This window comes from Aquila chrysaetos, chromosome 23, assembly GCF_900496995.4.
Source record: "Aquila chrysaetos chrysaetos chromosome 23, bAquChr1.4, whole genome shotgun sequence".
NCBI classification, from domain to species: domain Eukaryota; kingdom Metazoa; phylum Chordata; class Aves; order Accipitriformes; family Accipitridae; genus Aquila; species Aquila chrysaetos.
The window spans coordinates 9,978,590-10,001,941 of NC_044026.1; the positions used below are offsets into that span (position 1 = coordinate 9,978,590).

A 23,352-nucleotide genomic window follows, 5' to 3' on the forward strand; every position below is an offset into this window, starting at 1 on the left:
ATAACGGAAGTCACTCAAAGCTGAAATTAGGGCAGGGAAGACACAGCCTGCAGAAGGAGGGATTTTGTGTGGCTTGGTTACAGAATCTGGTGAATGATAGTAGCTTCATGTTTGTGGCCATGGACCCATCCAGAAATATCAAGTCTGGAAATTCAAGATGCCTTTCAAAAATTTGCTCATCCAAAATGATTACTGAGAGCCTCTGCCTGTCCAAATAGACCAACATTTCCAGAGAGACCTAAAACTAAAGGAAATTAGAATGGAAAAGTTTATTTAAATTCTATTCTGTGAGCATTACTGCACAGATGCTCTCGAAACACTAAGAAATATTTCATCTGCAGTGTCTTTATGAAGCTTAAAAAATTAGCACATCAATGAACTGTTTGTATCTCACCACAATGTCAATTTATTTTCTGTGCTATTATTGCAGGTGATTATGTAGTCATGACTATATACTTCGACTTAAGTAGAAGAATGGGATACTTTACTATTCAAACATACATTCCCTGTATATTAACAGTTGTTCTTTCCTGGGTATCCTTTTGGATTAAAAAAGATGCCACACCAGCAAGAACAGCATTAGGTAAGTTGTTAATAATTCCCTTTTCTGCTCTCTTTGTGTAGTTCCTACACTATCATTTGGAAACACCAACTTCCTTTCAAAGACACCACTAGCTATATGCTTTGGATTATTGCTACCACATCTCGCAGACCCAGATCTACTTGTCACTGAAGTATCTGGTTTTCTGCCTTTAACAGTGTAATTAAAAGTAAACTACCCTGACCCTTTAGAACGACACTGCCACCTATTTTGCATAATATTCTAGAATTAATGTCTGTCTCCTTGTTCTCACCATGATATTTTAGTGACATTTTTGAAGAATAAATTAATTGCACTGCTGGCTTGCTTCCTTTCTGCAACTCTCCCCCACAGGGCATTATGTCTTATATATACAGAAAACTGTGGGATATAATAATATTAACTCATGCAAAGTGTTTTAGCTTGCATGCTTGAAGTTAAGAACGACACTGGGTGTAGAGATATTTTTCATAGATTGTGGAGATTTATGCTGGTATAGGTTTTCCAGCAGCTCATTTATGTGAGGAGCAGCATGTGCATTTTGGCATTGTGCTTTAGGATACACTTAGAAATGTTGACCATTTATTCTTATTTCTATAGGAAAACCTGCAGGTTTTGCCAGCATCACGGGTATAGGGCTCTATAATAGCCAATTATAGGGGTACATCAGAACTGAAGGAAAAACATTTTAGTCCAGATTGTGGTTGCCAGGGCTGCTGAGACTAACCGATTCAGAAATCTACCAGTCTAGGGAAAAGGGGAGGCTATGTCAAGGTTTACATACTTGTTTTCAAGCACAGAGGTTACCATGCCCATCTATTCATTGCTTCCTCCTGCTGGAGTTTGTTACCATCTCCAGTTAACCAGCTGGACTCTCTAAATCATTTCAGTTTGAAAGAACAAATTATTAAAAACTGACCTGCCTGACTTTTTGGACTGTAATCAGACAGGAAGCATTTGTAGGAGCAACTGAGTCCCCAGGTTTGAGAGGGTGATACTGCTGCAAGGAAAGACTGGAGGACAAGGGCTGCGAACAGGCTGCACCTCCTTGGAGGACACTTGAAGGCAGCCTACAGCAGGCAGGGTGTTCTCCAGTGCTGCTGCGTGACGACAAGCTTTCCTTCAACCACAGTCTAAGAGAGGCCATTTGTACAAACCACCTCTGCCTCCCACTCCCCTAAACAGCTGATCAAGAGTCATCAGTACTCCTCATCCTTTTTCATCCAAGTAACTCAGTGTTTACCAGAAATGGTGGTTACTTATATGTGAATCCATTTCCGTTAGCTCTCTTTCAAACACCATGGAGAGGTGCTCTACTTGATTTCAGGAGGAAGACACCTTGTTTGACAATGCAGCCTTTATATAGTTGTTCAAAATGACTTGTCCTATTTCAGTCTGTCTCTCTCCTGCACTAATAAATCTGAGCAACCACCAATTTTGAGGGTGCTGTGGCTTCTAGCATAAACCCCCTGAAGGCCCTGAAGGGGAAAAGAAAAATGAAGTGCTAAAGAGACTTTGAAGTCCATTCACTCCGAATGAGATTTTAGCTGCTAAGTCTCTTGAACTTGTCCAGAAGTCTGACCCCACTTTCTAAGTCCTTCACTCATGCAAAAAACATGCAGTCATCTATTCAGGGTGCACTAAGGCCCAGGTTACAAACGTTCTTCCTCCTAAAACTTCTAATGCTTCGATAGCTGAGTAACTTTCAGCTGAATGATAGAAGAAATATGTTACCAAAAATATCCTCTAAGTGTAACTCCCTCACTAGCCACAGGTTTATTTAAGCAATGAAGCTATATGCCAGCCATTCCTGCTATCAATCCTTAGGTATCTTCCTAGGGGGAAGTTGTATCAGCTTTAATTCTTAGTGAGGGACAAGGGGCATCCTTCCAAACCAAGAGCAGCTCAGTGATGTGGAGCTATGGAACATGATCAATAAATAGAACAAAAAGTCTCAGAGAACCTGTAATAAGACAACTGCAAGCAGCCAACACTGGTTCACACTTTACAGATAATTCTGTATTAAAACCCATGTTGTGTGAGGTCAGCACAAGACCATAACCTGCTGGATTTGATCCAGGATTTGTAAAATTAACAAGCGTAGCACTTCTGACCATTATAAGTCATGTGGCATCATGTGGGTCCAATTTTCTGAGGTTATTTTCCGAGAAAGAAATATTCAGTCCTCCCTCCCTTCATATGAGTGCCAAAGTGCCTTTATACTGTGGCTCTAGCAACATGATGGACCCTAAGTCTTATAGTTATTCTGTTACTGCCTCCACCTCCAGGACAGCGTGAAGACTATACGAAGGTGAGGACAGAGCAGCTGTACAACTGCCTGTTCCTGGCTGTATAGATTTGCCTCTGATGTCCAGAACATTGAGCAACAGGTCTTTAGAGTACTTCTCTGCTGAACTACTTTCTTCTTAAATTGGGTGACTCAGTGGAGATAAGGAAAGATTGACCATGCTCCATCTTTTTAAATAGGAGTCTGAAGCCCCGTGTGTGTGCAGAGTCACACAGCATCCATTTAGGTTATCCTTCTTAATGCATAACAGAAAAGGGAGAAGAGGCATCTAACAGTTTGCATTACTGATTTTCTGTAAGCAGTGTTCATACCCTGTCCCTGAGGGAGGTTCCCCACACCACACAGCTCCATTTTCCAATTAATTAGACATGGAAGTAAGTTAGATCACTAGTCCCAACAGTGTGGCTCTCCCTGCCTCACCCGCTTAGCCAGCAGGAACTTCAGACAAAATATGTATTCATATACTAAGGTCATGAATTTGAAGTAAGAACATAAAAATGAGATGCTCCAAGGCTATATTCAATGGCTATCATGACTAACTCCTAAAACTCTGATGAAGAATTAAATTACTGGGCTAAAATATAACTTTTTTATAAGTAAAGTCAAATGACAAGAAAATAATATATAATGGGTCACCTCTTTTTGTGCACAGAGTCCTGTTGCTCCAAAATCGGCGATGGCCTGTTGACACTTGGGATGCAGTAAGCAGATGTTCCCAGTTTACTGTAGGTCTGCTTGTATAACACAACTTATAAATCTGTCTGAGCAGCAGCACACATTCACATTTGGATAGTGGCACATGGTGAAATTTTGAGTAATACAGCCAAAGGCAAACTGCTGAAATTCTCCTGCTAATTAGTTGAAATTAATTGTAGACTCAGTGCACCAGACCTGCTCCAAGTATAGCTGCATTAATGTAAAGGGCTAGCATCAAGGAAATATTTCACTCTCTGAAATTAATGAGTAATTTCCTAAGCTATTGGCAACTACTCACAATTACATAAAGGACAGGTTTTACCGCTTTCTGAATAACGCTAAGTAATAAGCTATTTCTGTGCTGGAAAAAATAAATGTAATCGGGGTATTTGGCTGTGAGGGTGAAAAAATGGAACCATAAGTATCCTTTCAGCAGCACTGTCTGGAGCCATCAAAGTGCTCTTTAAAAACTTGGCATCATAGTCCCTTTTTCACATGCACTTTGAGGGGCTGAGGCCCAGAGTGGCAATGTGATTCACTCCAGGCCACCTGAAGAGTCAGTGGGAAACTGGAAATAGAATTTGAGTGTTGGATGAGAACTGTGTTTTGTGATCCCAGGTTATTCTGCCCTCCATTCAAAGAGAAAAAAGAAAGGCTCTCTGCTGTTTCTGCTTGTCTCTAGTGATCAAAATTATTTTCTCCCTATGTTCATAGTCAAGAGCAGCCAGCAAATGTCTGAAGAAGAGTTATGATCTGGAAAAAAATAGGTTGTTTTCCTTGAAGATGAAGGGAATTAAGTTAAACTGAAGCTTTCATCCCAGTTTCCCCCTACTATTTCAAGATGGGTATAATATGTAGTAGGACTAGGCAGCTATTACAGAGCAACTTCAAACTGCAGTTTAAAAAAATACAATGGATATCAAGGCCAGCAATGTGTTGATGTAAAAGAAGATACAGGTGATGTTTAACAAAAAATGAACATTGCTTTCCTTGCCATTCCATCTTAAGCTTATTCACTAGAAAACCAAGACAGTGCTCTAAACAGGTAACAGACCAGAAAGGTGGAGAAATTAAGTTTATAATAAGTGATAGCACGGGGAGAAGCAGTACACCTTTCCTCCAGTGTACCACCAACACACCCTTTGGAAAATAAGAAAAAATGAGCCTCGCTGACCAAAGGGTTTCTAACACTGAACCTCCTGCTACCTCACTTTGCATACGGTTGCCCAATAAGCAGCTTTTACACAGTAATACTTTTAAATAACTGTTTAGGCCAATGATCTAAAGGTTAAAGTGTTCTCATGCATTATGTATCCCTGCATCATTTGATCTCCCAGACAGTCCTTTTTGATTTATCAAATAGCATCTTTGGTGTGGAATTTCCTCAGGGAAGATAAATGCCACAAAATGGAATTTATACACAAACTTGTAAGCTCCCACTTACACTTCTCTACCTGAAAATTTTGAAGCCAGGTTTATTCAAAGCTGTCCTTGGCTGATATTAAAATTGTGTTGAAACAGACAGTTCATGAGCACTGTGAATTTCAATAACAGATGCAAAGCTCACTTTGCCATACGGGCCTCCTCAAAGTGAGAGACTTAACAATTTCATCTGGCAAGGTTTATTGCATTTGAAACAACTCAACAAACCTAATTTTGTTAGCATGAGAGATAAAATGAGCTAAAGGTATGTAATCTAGATATTCTCTTTGGAAATAATGGGTGCTGCATTTTATTCATATATGCATATCTATATTCTGACTTGTGAATGTATAGGAATACAAAACTGTATTATCTGGTGCACCTTCTTTCTCTTTGCTCTCTGTATGTATCCCCATAAGGCTAATTTTAATATTTTAAAATTTGTGCCAATGTGTTAGATGTAAAATTGATACACTCAACAGAATTTTTATTATTTCAAAAACTCATTGCTTGTTTATGGTCTGAGCTGGAATCCAAGTCCAAGCCTCATCTTAAAAGAAGAATGATGCTTTTCTATTGGATTTCATATCATAAAAATATTTTGTATAAATAATAGAAGTAAAAATATGTTTATTTTACCTTTGGATGTTTCCATCTATGTGCTCAGCAATCTTGTCCCATGCCCTCACTGTAATTTGAAATGTGATGTATAATCCAGAAACTGTGATAGCTTGTGATAATGCTAAACTCTCCTTTCCCCACGATTTTATATTCTGGTAGCAAAATGTGATTTGTTGTCTAAGAGACTGAGGACGTACACTATTAATATCTTAAAACCAAAATAAATCATACACTATTGCTGTGTCTATACATTTAGTAGAACCTACTTTGTTTCAAACAGCTAAAATTAGTCCAGAGCCATCCAAAACTCCCAGATTCTGTATCAGTGAGGCATTTACAACATGATTTACTGGGCTGGTTTTGCTTAGTTCTCACCTAGAGCTTCTAGGTTTCCAAAGTCTCAAGCATGATTCGGGCAGGCACTTCACATTCAGCTCTAAGGCGCGGATATAGGACTCAGGCTGAGTTGAGGACTTCTGCACTTAAGCACAGAGGCTAACGGTAATTTTTCCTTCACTTTTTTGCCTTGCTGTCCACAGTCACTTTGGAAGCTGGTCATCATCACAGATACCTGCACACTACTTGTCACAAATAATACAAGGTTATACATCCATTTCAGTAAAAATAGAGGAAAAACATTACATTGTCAATACAGCACTCAGTAGAAAAATTGCAGACCTTTGCAGAAAAAATGGTTTTGAGCATTGCAAGCTTTTTTCTTTTCTCCTTTTATTTCTTTTTAGCCTTTTAATAAAATAAGTGTCCTGAAGTAACCTGAGATCCTATCACAGGATGAGCAGGAAATAAAAACTTTCCCTTGAGTCCATGTAAAAAGGACACTGTATATTGTGCTGGAAGAACACTACAGCTTTTGAGGAATTTTTTAAAGGTAGTAAAATACCTGAGAGCAGATGCATGTACATGTGCCTCTGAAATGGACAAATTTGTGTTAGAAATCTAAATGTATGTTAGAAAGTGTTAAAGAACTTCATTTCATATTGTAGAGTATGTCATAATCTGGATGCAGTCCTTCTGAAGTTAGCGACTCCCAAGGCCTGAGTCAGGGTCATAGAAAAACTCTAATTAAGCTATTGCTAGGAAGGGCCAAATCAAGGCTAGTGAGTCAACACATTTTGCAGTTGGGCATCTTTGCAGTTGACTACTGTGATGAATGGCTAAGGATGAGCTTTGTCTCTGGAGCTTTTTCAAAGCATCAGCTAGCTACAGAACTGATGTTGGGGGATCTGGAGAGGTTACTGGATCGTGGCAGCCACATGTGCTTATATTAGGAGGTGACATAGATGACAGGAAACAGAAATATTTTCCCCATAGCTTTTAGATGTCCAAGGTACACACAAAGTCCACATTTCCCACTTCCTATCAGCATTGCCTTCATCTTGATTATTGGGTTGTATTTTTTTCAGCAACCTTTTTTGTTTTGTTTGTTTGTTTGTTTCTGCGTAGTGGATATTTAAGGAGTACAATTAGTTATTATTCATTGTAGAAGAAGGTTGAGGCCCAGGCAATAATCTGCCTTCTGGCTCTTCCAGACTTTATGACAGTTCAAGTGAGGAGGGTTATTCTTGTGAGTTGCTGTAGTTTCTATCAAATGCTACAAATCAGAGGTAGGCATTCCTTCATAAACAGAAAGCAGTCAAAAGTAATCCACAGATACTTATTTGTCTCCGGAGTGCTGTTTGTGGGAAGTAATTTTACTATAAGGCATAATTTAAGTCATCCCCTGCCATTTCAAACACTGTGTACCATTGCAAAATATCACTTTAACTATAAAAAGAAAGATTACCTTATCGTTATGTTGTTTTTAGAGCAGGTTCTCTCTTGAGACTTATTTGAGCGAGAGCTTTATTTTTCTTCCTAAGCTATTGAGGAGTTTTACTTTTTCTGTCAGAAGGCTTGCAGTTCATAACAAATGATTAAAAGCATCAGTCCAAAGTGGGAATGAAAAGACTTCTATTCCTCAGGAATGAAGAGAAATTATATGAATTACCAACAGCCAAATAACTGACACCCCATAGATTTCATTCTAGGACTGGTTTTATTGTTTCAGGATATTTCACACTAAATAATTCCCATTATATTCATTATTACTAAATCAGTCTAAGATGTGATGCTTTGTATGAATTAAAAAGGCTATTTCCATTAAGGTTACATCTGAAGTTTGCATGAGAGCATGTTTTCCTTTATTGAGAAGGAAAATAGCAGTGGAGGACTCCCAAGAAAGCAGCAGTGTAAAAAGATTTTTTCAAAATTCATGGTCAGAACTTTGCAGCAAAATTTCTCTTCTTCCCCCCCTCCCTTTTTTTCTTTTTTGAGCACAAGATTTTTCATGACAGCAGTACTGCTGTGAAAAAGACTGTATTTTCTCCATTGTTGTCTAGGTTTCTTATTTTTTATTTTTCTGGGTTTAGTATCTTTTCTGTTTTATATTTTTCTTCAAAAATTTCTTCTTTCTCTCCTTCTCACTCACCACCAACTCCAACCTAACTGGGACCAGAAAAAGGAAGAGATGAGGAAAAGCATACTGAGAGGCATGGGAATGTCACTTTTGCAAAGACGAATATAAATAGCTGAGGTGTTTACAAAATACCACTGGCTTTACCAAAGTTATTTTTCATAATTTTTTCTACTACCAAATGAAATTAATGGATTATTTGGATACACTTTGCATTTCTGTTTTCTATGGTTGTTTCTAAAGTCTTCTGCGACATGGAGAAATGATGTTGCATACAATTAAATCAAGTTTCTCTTTGCAGGCATCACCACAGTATTGACCATGACAACTTTGAGTACCATTGCAAGAAAGTCATTACCCCGTGTCTCCTATGTCACTGCTATGGATTTGTTTGTGACTGTATGCTTTCTATTTGTCTTTGCTGCTCTGATGGAGTATGCAACCCTCAACTACTACTCAAGTTGCAGGAAACCAAACTGTACTAAGAAGAAAAAGTCGGTAAGATGGGAGCATTTAAATTTCTTTTCTAGCATGTCCATGGCTCAGAGAGCGGAGAATCATTCAACGACAGCCTGTAATTCCATGATACTCTGCTCCTCTGAGCTCTTCCCAGTTTATGGTGTGATCTGCCCTGAAAGCTGATGGAAAACAGCTGCAGTAACAGTAGAAGCAGTTATGTGCATGTTGAGTGAGGTCCGTTTCTAACAGAAGCGGCCTCCTGACCATGAGGCAGCAACCCTGCCTACGCATCTTTTGTCCTGTTACTGTGCTGGTAGTCATAAAGGGCTCCCACTGAAACAGATTGCATAGCTTGTTACACAAATATATGCACATCAATGTGTATTCAAATACATCTGCTATTTCATGGCTTAACAGGTCTAGAAATATTTATGAACTTACAAACGGGATTTCAATGTCTCCACTGGGAACCAGCACTTGGTTTTAGCCCTATGGACAAAGGGCCTTGTTCCCAAGTGCAAAAACAGAGGAGGTCACTTACAAAGGTTTTATGCATGGCTGCATTTTTGGCCAAAAAGACACTTCCAAGAGTAACACCCAGACACACACAAAAGCTGTTTATTCAGAATCAGTTAAAACAATCGTGCAGGAAGAATTGCCTGGTGTACTTCATAATTGAGTACAAGAATGAGAGGGGGCTGTATAATGGAGAAAAATTTCAGTATAAACATAGGGAAGGGGAAGTGAGTTGTCCACTCAAGATCAGTGGAAAATCTTATGTGTTTGAGATTGGTAATTGGAGATGTTGAAAGCCATTTTGCGTAATGGAGGAAATAAGGACAATTGAAATCAGAAATACAAAGCCAAATAGGAAAAATGTGAACAAGGAAATTGAAGAGAGAGAAGGCTAAATTCAGGGAATAATAGGTCATGAGGTAAAAAGGGATTGAATGAAGAGCTACAGAAAATTATTAAATGAAGAACTAATGAAGGAAAAGCTGAAACAAATATGGAATTAGAGAAAGCCTAGAAAACCATAGACTTAGTCAATGAAAACTCCATTAAACCTCTAATAGCTTCTTGTAAAAATGCATTACACACAAAAGGCAAAAGAGTACCAAAAGAAAAGTGTGAGACAATCAAAATGAACTTGCTAATGATCAAACTAAAATTGCCATCCTGTAGAAAGACTGAATGAAAAAGTCACGAGTATCTCTGTGAGTAGGATGTATTTCCAGACATGTGAATAAAGATGAAGGAAAGCATGCAACATTGATGAGATTTAAATTAACACAAGAACAAATGCTCACTTAGCTATTGTTTGCTAAATAAATAAATTTAATAGGTTGAATAAAGATTTAAAGTGGATGGAAACTAGGTGTGCATTCTGCTGAGGTTTCATGTAGTTTTAAAGTGTACAGAATGTTATGCTGAATATATAGTATACTCAGCATGAAGTGTTTTATGAACAAATGCATTTAAAGGCTTGGTTTAAGGAATGCTTTGGAACATTAGATGCATATGAAGCAATAAGTATGTTTTCTTCTCAATAATTCTTTTGTTATCTGTATTTAAGCTACCTGATGTCAGTTTTGGTCATGTGATGGTAAGTAAGCTATTTTATTCCATGAGAGCAATGGAGGCATGAATGCGTAGTTGACATTTACTTGCAATAATTCCTGAGAAAGCTGTAACACTATGTTATGCTTTACCATGACTTCACTATAAATATTGTTTTGGTTTTTTTGTAAAAGGTCAGTTTGTTTTTGGCTGTGGCAGAAGAACATAGCTGCCTCTTTCTATAAGGACTTATCAAATGATTTGGGAGGGAGAAGGGTCAAGTGTAGAATATTATGTGTTATTTTTACCTCGAAATTTTGTGTGTCTGCTTTATACAATACTGCAGCTTCTCATTATGTTTTATAAAAAAGTAATAAGCACAAGTTATGTCATAAACTTATATGGAGCTTTAACTGTTTCATAGACAATAATTCATTTATTTATATCTGTAAAATCTTTAGCAAGCTTTCAGGCGGATTTTCAAATAGGTATCTAGTCACTTCAGGAACCCTCCTAGCTGACAGAGATTAAAGCAACCAGATTAATCTCTCGGTATTATCAGGGCATTTATTTTATCTTCTGTCCTGAGCAGATAGATGATGTAACAAAACAACAACAAAAAAACCCAAACTATTGATTGATGAGAAAGTTTCCTTTGCAGAACCAGGGCACTTATTTATCTTCACTTACCAAAATCATCTGGAGAGATCTAACTTAGCCTTTCTTCTTTTTAACATAAATATTGTAGCCAGGCATAGAAAATTTCAGTCCTTGAGTAGAAAATTTTCATAAAGGCCTGCAATAAATGAACAATACGTGACACAGTGGTATAGAAAAATTCCATGTATACTTTAGTTATAGGTTTTTTCTCCCCAAAGTGCTACAGTCAAAAAATGATTGTTTGTACAATAATCTGAGACCTTTTCCATGTGGCAGCACATCGTAAAGCTCTGAAACCAGCCACCTGAAACTTTACAAATGAGAGAGAAGACCATGAGGGAGTAATTTCTGTCATCTAATCTCAGAGATAAAGTCATTCACAACAAATAGATTTGCAATAATCTCCTTCTAAACTGCAGTCTGTTTACAGTCAACAGCACAATGCACCAGAGAGAATGTAGCCATTTACTTATGATGAGATGACTTGTGTCCTAGAAGTAATTGGCTGGAGATACCATAGGGCAGTTGTTTGGATGCAGTTATCTATATTGGAGATGCCAACACCTAAGCAGAGAGATGCCACGTCAAGTTCTTATCTCAGGGGCCAGCATTTTTAATGACATGAGTAATATTATCGTGTGCCAAACCAAAGGTTTTGTAGAAAGAAAATTAAGTTGATAGAAAAAGGAAAATTTCCACTGAGGCACATCAGTCATATCACTGATGTGTTTCACATCCAGAGTGAAAGTTTTCAGATACGGCCCAGCACATTCAACAGGAACTATTGAATACTATGTACAGTAAGTGTGGAAGCTGGGGCCCAGACCATCCTCCAGAATGCAAGCAGGCACGATGCAGAGGTGTGAATAGCTTGTTAGTGCATACCCAGTATGCTTCTGCAGGCAAAAGCAGTGCTCAGCACAATCACAGGGAGCAGAAGGGCCCCCGGGTTGGAGAAAACCATGCTGACAGGGCTGGAGTCTGCTTTGTCGGTGCAGACAGGCAGCAAAGCTGATGGGACCTTTCCTAGTGATGCCAGTGGAGGAGGTGACATTTGTGAGGATGGAACGGGTGGCTTGATGAGAGAGAAGACTATTGTGAGAAAGCACCTTTCATGAAAAGGAAATGGTGTGACAGAAAAGTTGACAAAGTGTAAATAAGGAGAACATTGAAGAAGGAGAGGTCTGTAGGCACGAGTGGTACTGCGAGGATGTGTGATACCAGAGTGTCCTATTTCTGAGCATGGTTAGTGTGATAAACACTAAGGGGACATGCCTAGGGATGGCATTTTGAAATCCTGTACTGAAATCATCACTATCTGTTGCTGATCATATCTGTTTTTATAAATCATCGTAAAGAGGCAGTGAATGCAGCTATACTAAGTGGAGATTGTTCAGTAATTAAATGGGGAGGGGGGACATCTTCCTTATTTTTCAGAATCCATTCTTAAATGTAGTAGCTGAAAGTGTTTAAAGCAACTTGCAAATAATATTCTGACAGGCAAGTGAACTCCTAAGTGTGAAAAAATGATTACTAGGAAATATATGCTTGAGTTACCCAAGTAGAAAATACACCTAGAATTATTCAACTTGCTGCTCCACAATGTCTCTATGGAAGTTCCTCTGAAAATGCATTTTTGAGGGAAAGAAAGATGCTCCCTAAATCTAGAATTCCTATAGTATTTACCTCTTATTCTCAGCTCCTGTGATTTTTTCCCGTGATTAATAATTGTGATCTGCACCATCCATGGAAGCTTATTAAACTGTTGGTTTCTTTTTCTCTCCTCAGAATTATTCTGTACTTGATATGAGACCACCAACTACAGTCATCACACTGAACAATGCCATGTACTGGCAAGAATTTGAAGATGCGTGTGTCTATGAATGTCTGGATGGGAAAGACTGCCAGAGCTTTTTCTGTTGTTACGAAGAGTGTAAATCAGGCTCATGGAGGAGAGGACGGATTCACATAGACATCTTAGAACTGGACTCTTACTCTAGGGTCTTTTTTCCTACATCCTTCCTGCTGTTTAACCTGGTCTACTGGGTTGGATACCTCTATCTTTAAATGTTGCCTGTAGTGAAGACTGCTGTTTTCACACTGTGGAGGGATGGTGAAAGTGCAGAAAAAGTGAAGGACATGGTCAGTTTCATCTCAAATTATAAAGGCCACATTAACCTTCACCATCACAGAGCCTGATGAAGAATTTTAATATGTAATTGCCTGAAAAAGAAAAACATGGAAGAATTCTCTCCTTACTGCTATTCATTTTAAGGAAAAGATTCTTACAAAATTCAGCTGAATTTGTAGTGTAAGCGATGTTTATGAATAATTCTTGTATATTAGAATCTCTACTATTCTCCCTTGGCATAGAAGCTATACACAGTTCAGGCAAAGGTTAAATATGTCATTTTTGGTTTTCATTCCCATACTTTCTTCAAAATGCTGCCATATCCCTGAGGCTCAGAGCAACATACGCTGGCACTGGCAAATAAGCCAAAGCCGATGAAACCACTCATTTGTATTTAAACTTGCTTGAGCTATGTCCCACAGGTTTTGGAAATATTTCATTGATGATCTCCTTGCTATACAGAAACCACCAAAAGACAGTAAGAAATGTCTCTGGTGGGATCAAAACATGGACGTTACTTTCTGCAAAGGTCTGGGATTCATGGAATTAGCCAGTTAGTTACCTACACATATAGGTTTTAACTTAAGATGAAAAGGCAGAGTTATAAGAAAGCTATTATTTTGATATAAAAAAAAGACTTGCCTATCTCTGAGGCAGCTGTAGGCATAACTTCTACAGTTTTTCAAGCTTTTAACTGTCTTTTTTATGACTGGTTAAACACAGGATGGTCACTGATTTCTAGAGTACTCTACTTGAAGCAGGACATGATTCCTTCTTGTTTATGTCATTGTAGCAGATCATAGTTGATAGGCCATGAGTAAAAATCCCTATAAATAGCACTAAGAATATGTGACTTTCTTCAGATTGCAATTTACTAAAAAGTGCTTTCATGCATTCTTATTTTTTCTCTCAAAGTTATTTTACAAAATTGAAAAACATGTGTGCCAAAGGTCATTTTCTGTTCCTTCCATAAAGTCAAACACTGCAGTTCTTACTCACAGCAGTTGTTCCCTGAGTCTGAGCTGAAGACTGAACACTTTTGACTTGGATAGTGCATTACGGGAACTCAGTTGTCACACTTGAATTAAACACGGAATAGTTGCCACATGTAGAAAAAACTTGTTTTCATTTTTTTCCTAAACTACCAACTATATTTTACACTAAAAAGCTATTTTGTACTTTTCAAGCTTTTGACCATTAAATTCTTAAACTACCTATTTTTTCAAAAACTAGTGTTAAACTAGATTACATCTTTTACAGACTGTCTCAGTAATTGTCGTTAAGGAAACAAAACAGATTCAAAATTAAATAGCAATGGCTTTTCACTATCCTTTGGATGACAAATAGTTGCAAAAGATCAAGGTTAAAATGTGTCTAAAACCAAAATTCTATTCTTCTTCTCTTCTGGAGGACCTGATAGTTTTTTTATCATCTCAAACAATGTGTGTCTCTTCCACACAGTATTTGATAAAAAATGAGTAGTAGATGTGATTGAAGAGCAGTTCTTTTTCTCCTCAGAAGGAAAATCCTGCAAACAAGCAAAAACTAATGCAATGGTAATTCTAAAGGAAAGGAAATGCTGTCATGTTCTTTGAAACATCACTGTCTGTCATTGCTGTTGCTCTGTGCTTCCACTGAGTTTTTAATTGAAAAAAATTACTAACACAGAAGCTAACTGTAGTTATTCAAAATACTTTCTTCTGTTTTTCACTTGCCTAAAATATCAGAGACAGAGCTTGGTTTACGTGGGGGAGGGAAATAACTTCTCTAGGGACTGACAAAATCCAAGTTAGAAGCACAGAGAAGAAATATTTTGGGGCAGGATCAAAACCTTATTTTTAGCAAAATTTGCCCAGTCTGGTATCTTCTAAACTCATGATAAGCTTCTGATTTCAAAATACATGCTGAAGTTTTTGCTCACTCTCAGTAACAAATTACTCTGTAAAATCTATTACTCCGTAAACCGCTGTGTCCTGCACTTGGAAGTATGGATTTTATTTGGTGAGAGATATATTTTCAGCAGTGCAAGAAGGTGATTGCATTGAAGTTGAATATCCTGCTTTCTAATTATGAATTAATCTACTCTAACAGCCACCTTCAGCCATATTTTGCAAGAATACTAGAAATATTTCAAGCCTATATAAAAGAATGGAAGCAATTATCCTTTTGGGGCCTGATCCTGCAAACCCTCTGTACAATCAATTGATTTTGGTGGGAGTATTGAGACAGATGAGGCACAAGAAGGTGCCTTCCACCATTAGATCTTGAACAGCTAAAGTGAGGTTTACCTAGCAATTGCGTACTTAAGTGAATGTTCTGGGAGTAAGTGTGGAAGTGGAACGTTCCCATTTTAGATGATGAGCATATACTTTTCTTACACTTCTGCTCATGGCTACCCATTCCTGCTAAAAGCATGCAATCCCATCAGATCCTTCCTTGGAAGACTGATTATGCTAAGTCCATTCATATTGCCTCTGTTTTCTGAGTGCTTTAATAAACAGAAGTTGGAAGCATATAATTCCACTTTTTTCCACCGTCCTAACCAAGAAAGAATCTGCAGACACTACTGGCTTCCAGTCTTATACTGACAGCAGAGGACATATTCTACTGTGTAATACATTCTACTCTGGGGTTATGTGCAAAAAATTGATTTATATGCAAGGTGAGTGGCTGCAGGCTGGCAGGTTCCAGAATGCATTCCTCTGCTTATTCCTAGTTGCTTGGTTTAGTCTCTCTGCTTCACTGCTCTGTGCTTTGGCAGCCACTGAAAAACCATAGAGATCAGGAAGATAAGCTTTCTAGGCTCTGCATCATTCAAAATGCAATTATTCTACACACCTAGATATAGGTCTCCATAAATCTATGTGCCATATCCTTCTGTAGTAGCAAGACTATCCTCATTAACTTCCAGATATTCTTTTGCTTCCTTCGCAAATTGAAAAAAACCTAACACTTCTGTGCACTGTCCCATGAGAAATTTAAAAACAACATTTTAGAACATTTTCTTATCAGATAATTTCATGTTCACGACTTGCATTTAATCAACTACTACTTTTTGTTATTTAGTACTTCTTTTTGTACCCTTCCAAGGAAGGGAAGGGAACAGAGGAAGACAAAACCAAATGACTAGTGAAATGAACGCATTTGGATATGTATGTAAAACCACAAAATCAAGTATCTTCACATTACATTCCTTCCTTTTCGAAATTACAGAAAAAATTGTGAGGGTTTGTTTAGATAACCAACTTTTCCCAGGAGGATCTAAAGTCAAACCTCTTATTCTCCTCCTTCAGTTAGAAGTTGATGGACAGTGTTTTCCTGCATTGAGGGCAGCATTTTCAAGGCAATTAAGAATGTATAAAAATACTGGTCTGCTTAATTCAGTCTTCTCAGTTCTTCTGGCCCTGATGCCTAGCATACTGACAGCTCCTTCTTTTACAGCCAAGAGTAAGTGTACAAGAACTTGCATCCAGTTTATGCTGTCTCCATGTCCAGACCACACAATTTTAATGTAACTTTCTAATCAAGAAGTATGGCTGTAGATTAAAACACCTCAGGCACTTTGATAACCTTTCTTCTCTTTCAGATGCTTATTTTCTCTTTCATCAGCTCTCAACTGTATATTGGTATATTGCACATACCAATAAAACCGATAAAAATTACAAGAGGAAGAATCAAAAAAGCCAGAACTGTCTTCACAGAGACAGCGATGAGTAGTGAAGCTAAAAGAGGAGGAAGAAATTATTTTTTATTGCTGTGCAGTTTTCTGTCCCGCTACTCTTATTCAATTCTTCCCACCAACTGCCCACAGCTAATTCCAAATCATCCACCTGGTGGTTTGCACATTCATCAGCTGGAACGGCAGTGACACATGAGCCTTTAGCTGATAGGAAATCATATTTCTGGAACTGGAGGCAACCTGCCAAATAACTCGGAGAGCTACCTCAAACACTTGCAGCCCTAATGTGTCTCAGAGTCTAGCATCTCATGTTGCTGCATGAATTTATCACAACTCACCTTACTTGGTAATTTCATGAAGGGAAAGGATGCTTACCTCCTTTTTACACCAAATTTCACCATACATCTAGAAAAATTACTCTGTCCTGCTCCAAGCTACTAGGTGCAAGACAGCTCTGGAAAGACCATAGTTGCTGTACTGCTGATTTTGTGGGAAGGAAGACTCAATATTTTAAGACAGATTTCACTAGCCTCACCATCTGGAGGGTCGGTGTTACCTTCTAAGCTGTAAAACAAAGTGCCCACTGCAACTTGTCCATAACAGACTGTACTTTTCCCATTGGCTGCTCCCTCTGGGTTTCTATAAAGTACTAAGAAAAGGCAAGCCATATTGCATAATTTTAACTGCCCACACAATTAGATGATTTTTTTCACAATATATTCTTCTTCTTCCTTATAGTGAAATATTTGTGCCTCTTACATTAGTGTGGCTTAGTGCTGTTAGCATTTCTTGATATTGAAGGATATACTATTCCTGGCCTGAGAGTTAGAAAGAGGGACAATGACCTTGCTGGAGTTCTTCCTAAGCACCACAGTGTGTGACCAATATTCTAGATGACTTCAACTGCACATTGAGAATTTGTCTGATTTTTCTTTATTTTTTTTAAGCAGTCTGTAGGTTTCTTAATTCCTAAGTAGCAAGAAAACTGCAGTGGGATTTCAGCAGTTTAGCAGAATCCTTCCTTCTTCACTCAACAACTTAATTCCACCAAGAGATGCAAAGCATAAACTCAAGGCTGATGTTTACCTCATCCAGGTCACTTCCCAGAAGACTGTTTAAAACAGGCAAAAAAAAAAAAAAAAAGGCCTTACTTCAAGACTCAGTGGCCTTAATAGTTTTACCTTTTCCCCTGGCATCCATGGTTTCTCTGGAAAACAAACAGAGAAGCTACTTTCCTCACCATTTAGGTCACTATTTTATATGCTAAAAACAGACCTATGTTTTATATCTAAAGTGAAATGATGTTTCAACAGAAAAAATAAGCCCTGTTTGAACTGCATTGCTTTGACAAGTTAAACAGCAAATTTTTGTACACCATACCTGTGGTGGATAACTCAAAGAGATATGCTACCCTATAACCCTGTCTAGGACTAAGTCCTGAATTAGGGATAAATATTGTTGTAAGCATCCAATTTACCTAGCAGCTGTTTCTTTAAATAACTTTGGATTGTGACTGACTTCAAGCACTTGGATGGTGACCGCTGACATTCCTCAAGGGAGATATCCAAGATCTGTGTTGATGTGCTCCTGTCTACAAACTTTACTTTCTCTTATTTTTTCTCATTTGTGGTGGGTCCTCAAGTCAGTGTTTGTATGCATCTGGAGTCCTCAAGGGTTTTCCTAGAATATATGTGAAATTAGACAATAAAATTCATCATGAAGTTCAGTGCCTCAGAGTTGGGACACCTGAGAATTCTATACTTGATATCAAAACATGCATTTTGATCTTCTAATCATTTCCTATTTATGAAGGACAAAGTAAGACAGCAGAAGACATGTGGTTATGTTTATTCATATGTCTGGACTGGCTTTCTCAAGGACTGAACCAGGCAAACCAGGCACTGATACAGTGAGTTATTTGCCATGTATTCTTTTATCTAGGTAATGAATGACACTAAACAGAGGAGCCACAACAGCCTGTTTAGTGTCATGGAAGCACTCGGGTAACTCAGCTTTACTTGGAGGCCTAAGCCAGCCTGTAGAGCTTCTTATAGGGGAACCCAGGTGCTCCCTTTAGTGTTTAATACAGCACTTAGTAATCTCCTAATGTCTCTTTACCTTCTTGGAGCCTATGGCAGTGCTTGGGAGAGATGAAGCTGTACTGACACAAGGTATTATAAAATATGAAGAATGAAATATCCACAGTGAAGGTGGTGATGGCTTGTTATTGAGACTGTGTTATGATTACAAGTTTTAAAGAAAAGGCCTGTAGGTCTGAGTCAAAAACTTCCTCCATCAATCAAGATCATTGACCAGAAGAGGGGGTTAAGTTAAAATATTCTTACAAGCAAACAGGAAGAGCTTTGGATCATATTCGGACAGGGTTGACTAGCCATTGACTGGCTTCAAAGCTTGTGGAGAGCAGATTTGTAACTTAAGTACTTAAAGTTAGATTTGTGATTTACGTACTTAAAGTGAGGCCTAAAACAGGTAAATGCCAAAATTTCTAAATTGCACGTTAATAGAAAATGGATGAAGAGAACAATATTGATGACATATTTTTAAAAAACTGCTGACAAATGAATATGGAACAGAGCATGCTGCAGAGTCCATTCCATACTTACAGACCACATGGGATCCTTAAAATGTGAGCTGCTGTTGAACTCATGGAAAGCTGGTAAAATAATTGCATCTGACACTATTACACAGGCAGACCAGGGAAGTATGGCACTGCCAGACAGCACTCTGAAGGAAACAAAATTTCAGAATAAGCTTCCACCAAAAAGCATTCCTCTGAACAACAGTGGGAAACCTCGTGCAGAGAGATTACAGTATCAGTCCCCCATACTCTCTTTTGTAGTCATTAAGGAGTCCTGTGACTTTATTGTCATCCACAGTCACATGCAATACCAATCATAAATCATGGATCAACATGTGGCTGTCACAAGTAGGATCGCTAGGCTGGAGGGAATCTGAGCCCAGTCTATGGCTATCACAGGCAGTCATCAAACACCTCATATAATCCTGTTTTAAACTCTCAATATACTGGTCTCAAAACATTTTTTCCCAGCATGACAACATATGGATTTTTTTTTAATTTCAAGTGAGTGCAATTTTAGGAATCACATAAAAACTGCCAACTATGTGCCAAATTGAACTTTCTTATAGAACACAAATAAAATTTTAGATTTCTAATTATCCTTCCTTCCTAAGTTTTTCTTAGGGGTGTGTGATTTCTTTGCTAGCAGTGCAGCTTGTGGCGTCATAGTGAAATGAAAGTACAATTATGTGCCCAATGTGCCTTGAATAATACAGGTAGCACTAGTACCAGTATGTCCTTCTAAGTTAGATAGCCATCCTAGTGATCCCCCAGACTGACCTAACCAGAAAAGTCAAACACCTGTGTGCTTCATCTCCTCAAGTTCTCAGACAATGACTTTCCCTTATCAACCACATCCATCCCAGTTTACTTTGTGTTAAGGAGTAGGGCTGTGCGTCTAGAATACTATTTATATTCGTATTTTGATCCCAACATTTGTATTTCTGGATACAAATAAATACACATTATCAGAAAATGAAAGTATTGTGTGCATATGTTGGTGGTTGTATTTTCTTATAGAAGTTGAGAACTTAACAAAGTAGAAAGACACATCTGAAAATTTGCCTAAGAGAAGAGGAACAGTGTGTTACCTTTCTCATAGGGTGTTCTTGAAAGGAATTTCAAAAGAGTCTTTAAAAATATTTTCAATAATCAGCATGAGCAGCCAGTAAATTAAAAGATTTGAGACTGAGGTTTATCCATGGGATTCACATAAAGTGACAAGAATATCCTACGAAATTCAAAGAGAAATTCAGAAATTAGCCAGGTCTTTTGCATAAACTGCTTGAATGTAAAGACTTCATAATTTTAAAATTGCAATCAAATTTGGTTTCAAAACTTTCACAATCCCAACATTTTCAGTACACCAAAAGCTAGTTCTTTGGATCTGCTTACACAATGAAATTTACTGGTAAAACTATAGTCTGCATTTTTACAAGTATAATTTCTTTGGCAGCCACTTATTGTTAAGTAAGTGTGTCTTGGTTTATCCTCTTCAAATGCAGTTTAATTCCTGCCTCTGTACATTCATGACCATAGAATGGCCAGTCTTGACCCACTCTGACTGTGATATCCCTATTCCTTTTCAGGATTCCAGTCCATAGTAACACTGGGGCTGACAGCTGGCCTACAGAAAATGCAGAAACTTCCCAGATTTCTCATGATCCCACAGATTTCCCTATCTGAGCTTGTTATATTTATACTTTCTCTATGTTCCTACCACCAAGGGATTTTCTTGCAAAAGAAGTTTTATTTCACAAAAAACAATTACACCTAATTGTTCTGTAGTATTTCATTAAACTTGCACTAAGAAATCTCTTTTCCCTTCAGGAACTTCATTATTTTCACTTATTAGTTTGACATACAATTCATGTTTTACCCTGTTTGTGTTTCAATACTAGTTACTAGTACTGACCTGTCTACTCAAAAATAAACATAGATTCTGGACTTCTCTAACAGCCCCTGACACTTGTGTTTGACAGACAGTAACCAAGTAGATGTGGTTATGCCCTACACCCCAAAAGAACAGGTAAGCATAATTGTTGCCATGACTATTTGCCTTCTACACATTAGTCCTTAACACAAACCATTGTCACCGTGTGAACACAATGCCAGCTGTTCTCCCTTGCAGAGCTTAACCTGGAACACCTTCTATATTCTTGCACCCATTCAGAGGGACTGAATGTGAGTTGAGCACATCAGCCCTTCCGGAGATTTAAGGTGCTCATCCTGACAAATTCAGAAGGCTCTGATACATCTTCCAATTTAATAACATTTCCTGCCCAGTAGGCTCGAGTGTGCAATAAAGAATGATGATGAATCGTGCCAATAAGTTCTGCCTTTTTATGTTACCCTCTGTCTCACCACCACAAATCTAGTTAAGAACTGAATTACTGCTTGACAGTTTCAGTTAAAGTAAAACCAGTCTGTGAAATGGAAAATGAGCAAAGCTGAACATCAGGGAGCTATCCAGAAAGTAAGGAATAAACAGAATAGACGTTTTCCTACTGACTGATATTAGAAGACCACTGTCACTTAATAGCGATAGTAAAAAAACCTCACAGTTTTAAAGGTGGTTTATAAATGGAAGGTATCTGCATTAGCAATGCAAAATAATTGATATACGGTAAAGTTTCACATGCAGCAACATGTGCCAGTGGTTTTTTTATTTATTAATTTGCATGTTTGGTTATTTTTATTATCATTTATTATATGTTCCTCCAGACTGCAACAGAACTGGCCTTAAAAGAAAGATTTTTTTCATGTAAGTAAACTCTAGGCCAATGGGAATTTCCTTAGCCCATCCTCTAGGTTTGTGCAACCAATGCACATTGTAGACATACATTTTTTTCATACTATAGTGGCTTTAGATTCTAGGTTGTCAGAAGTTGGATTATTTTTTATAGAGCAACTCAGTCTAACAGCATCATGGATCACAGCAGAGCTGAAAAGGTACCCTTTGATAAGGTGCGGCTAAGTTTTCTGGGGTCTCATAGTTATCAGACAGGAGCCAAAGTTCCACCAGACCACAAAAATAAGGCAAATCAAGAAAAAAGCAAACTCTTGCCCTTCCTATGTAAACAAAGGAGTCCTTGCTATCCTTTCACCCCTAACATCCATTTTTTCGCCCTCCACACCTAAATAGCACTGCTTGAGTCAGATAGGGCAGAGCATTGCTGCTAAGTATCTTCACAGCAGTGAGGGCACTGCAGCCTGCGCCAGCCCTGGTACCACAGTCCTGCGTGCATAACGACCAGGAGGGAAAACAGCGTCGAATCCAATACAGCTTAGTGTGATGGTCACCTGAAATGTATGAAAGAGCAGAGCCTAAGACACAGGAGTGGAGGCTGTGACAGTTCATCCATAAGGCATCCTCAGTGAAAGCAACCATTCATACTTTAATGAAAGATCAGTTTTTATCAAAAAATACTAGATTTGAATACATCTGACTGTTGATCAAGGCACTACAGAACCCAGTAGAAACTGAATTGGCAAAGTTCATACTCATCCAAAACCTTACCTCTCCCAAACCCTGAGACATTCTGTTTCCAATATTTTTTACTATGAAATACTGTTGTTTTAAAGATACTCATGCATGTTCTGCCAGAAAAAAATTGGTAAATGTCAGGTCAAAGGCTTTGACCAACATCGTTTTATAGAACTTGCCACTCAAAACAATGGCAACTATGAAAGTTAAATGCAAAATTCCCATCGACTCCGCTACTTTCTAGTGTCCGTGCTAGATGAAATGTAAATGAAAGTTGTAATACTTCTTAATTGATTATACAGAGGTTCTAAGTCAGAATCATCCAAAGACTCACAGGATTCATACTACGTGTATGCTGTCATTAGTACACACTGACAATGCAATTGACAACATATCTCTGAATATCTTTCAAATTCAGTGAACTATAAACCATTCAATGGTCCGCTCCTGGCACTTATGCTGAGGACTAAACAGGCAGAAACCTCATAGAGTTCAGTAAGAAAAAGCGTAACTCTCTGTACGAGAGCAGACAAAGCCCGTGCATCAATACAGGCTGGTAACCAGCTAGCAGAGCAGCATGAGAAGCCAGTGAAGGGTGCTGCAATTGCCAGGCTGAATGTAAGGTAACAACGTGTTCTCATCACAGCTCATGCAACTCTATAACGTGCTGTGCTATG

At 38.2% G+C, this 23,352-nt stretch overlaps 1 protein-coding gene across 3 annotated transcripts in view; it reads left to right on the forward strand.

Annotated features, from left to right (window-relative positions):
- The window catches only part of GABRG3 (gamma-aminobutyric acid type A receptor subunit gamma3), a 339,148-nt gene extending 318,979 nt beyond the window's left edge, over positions 1–20,169 (forward strand). For 2 of the 3 annotated variants that reach the window (XM_029999201.1, XM_029999199.1), the window contains exons 8-11: positions 431–583; positions 8,402–8,598; positions 10,136–10,165; positions 12,568–20,169. In XM_029999201.1, the coding sequence (XP_029855061.1) occupies positions 431–583; positions 8,402–8,598; positions 10,136–10,165; positions 12,568–12,846 (659 nt within the window). In that variant the 3' untranslated portion in view covers positions 12,847–20,169. The remainder of the gene's footprint in view (positions 1–430; positions 584–8,401; positions 8,599–10,135; positions 10,166–12,567) is intronic. The other variant, XM_029999200.1, reaches the window with a different exon arrangement.
- The last annotated feature ends 3,183 nt before the right edge of the window (positions 20,170–23,352 follow it).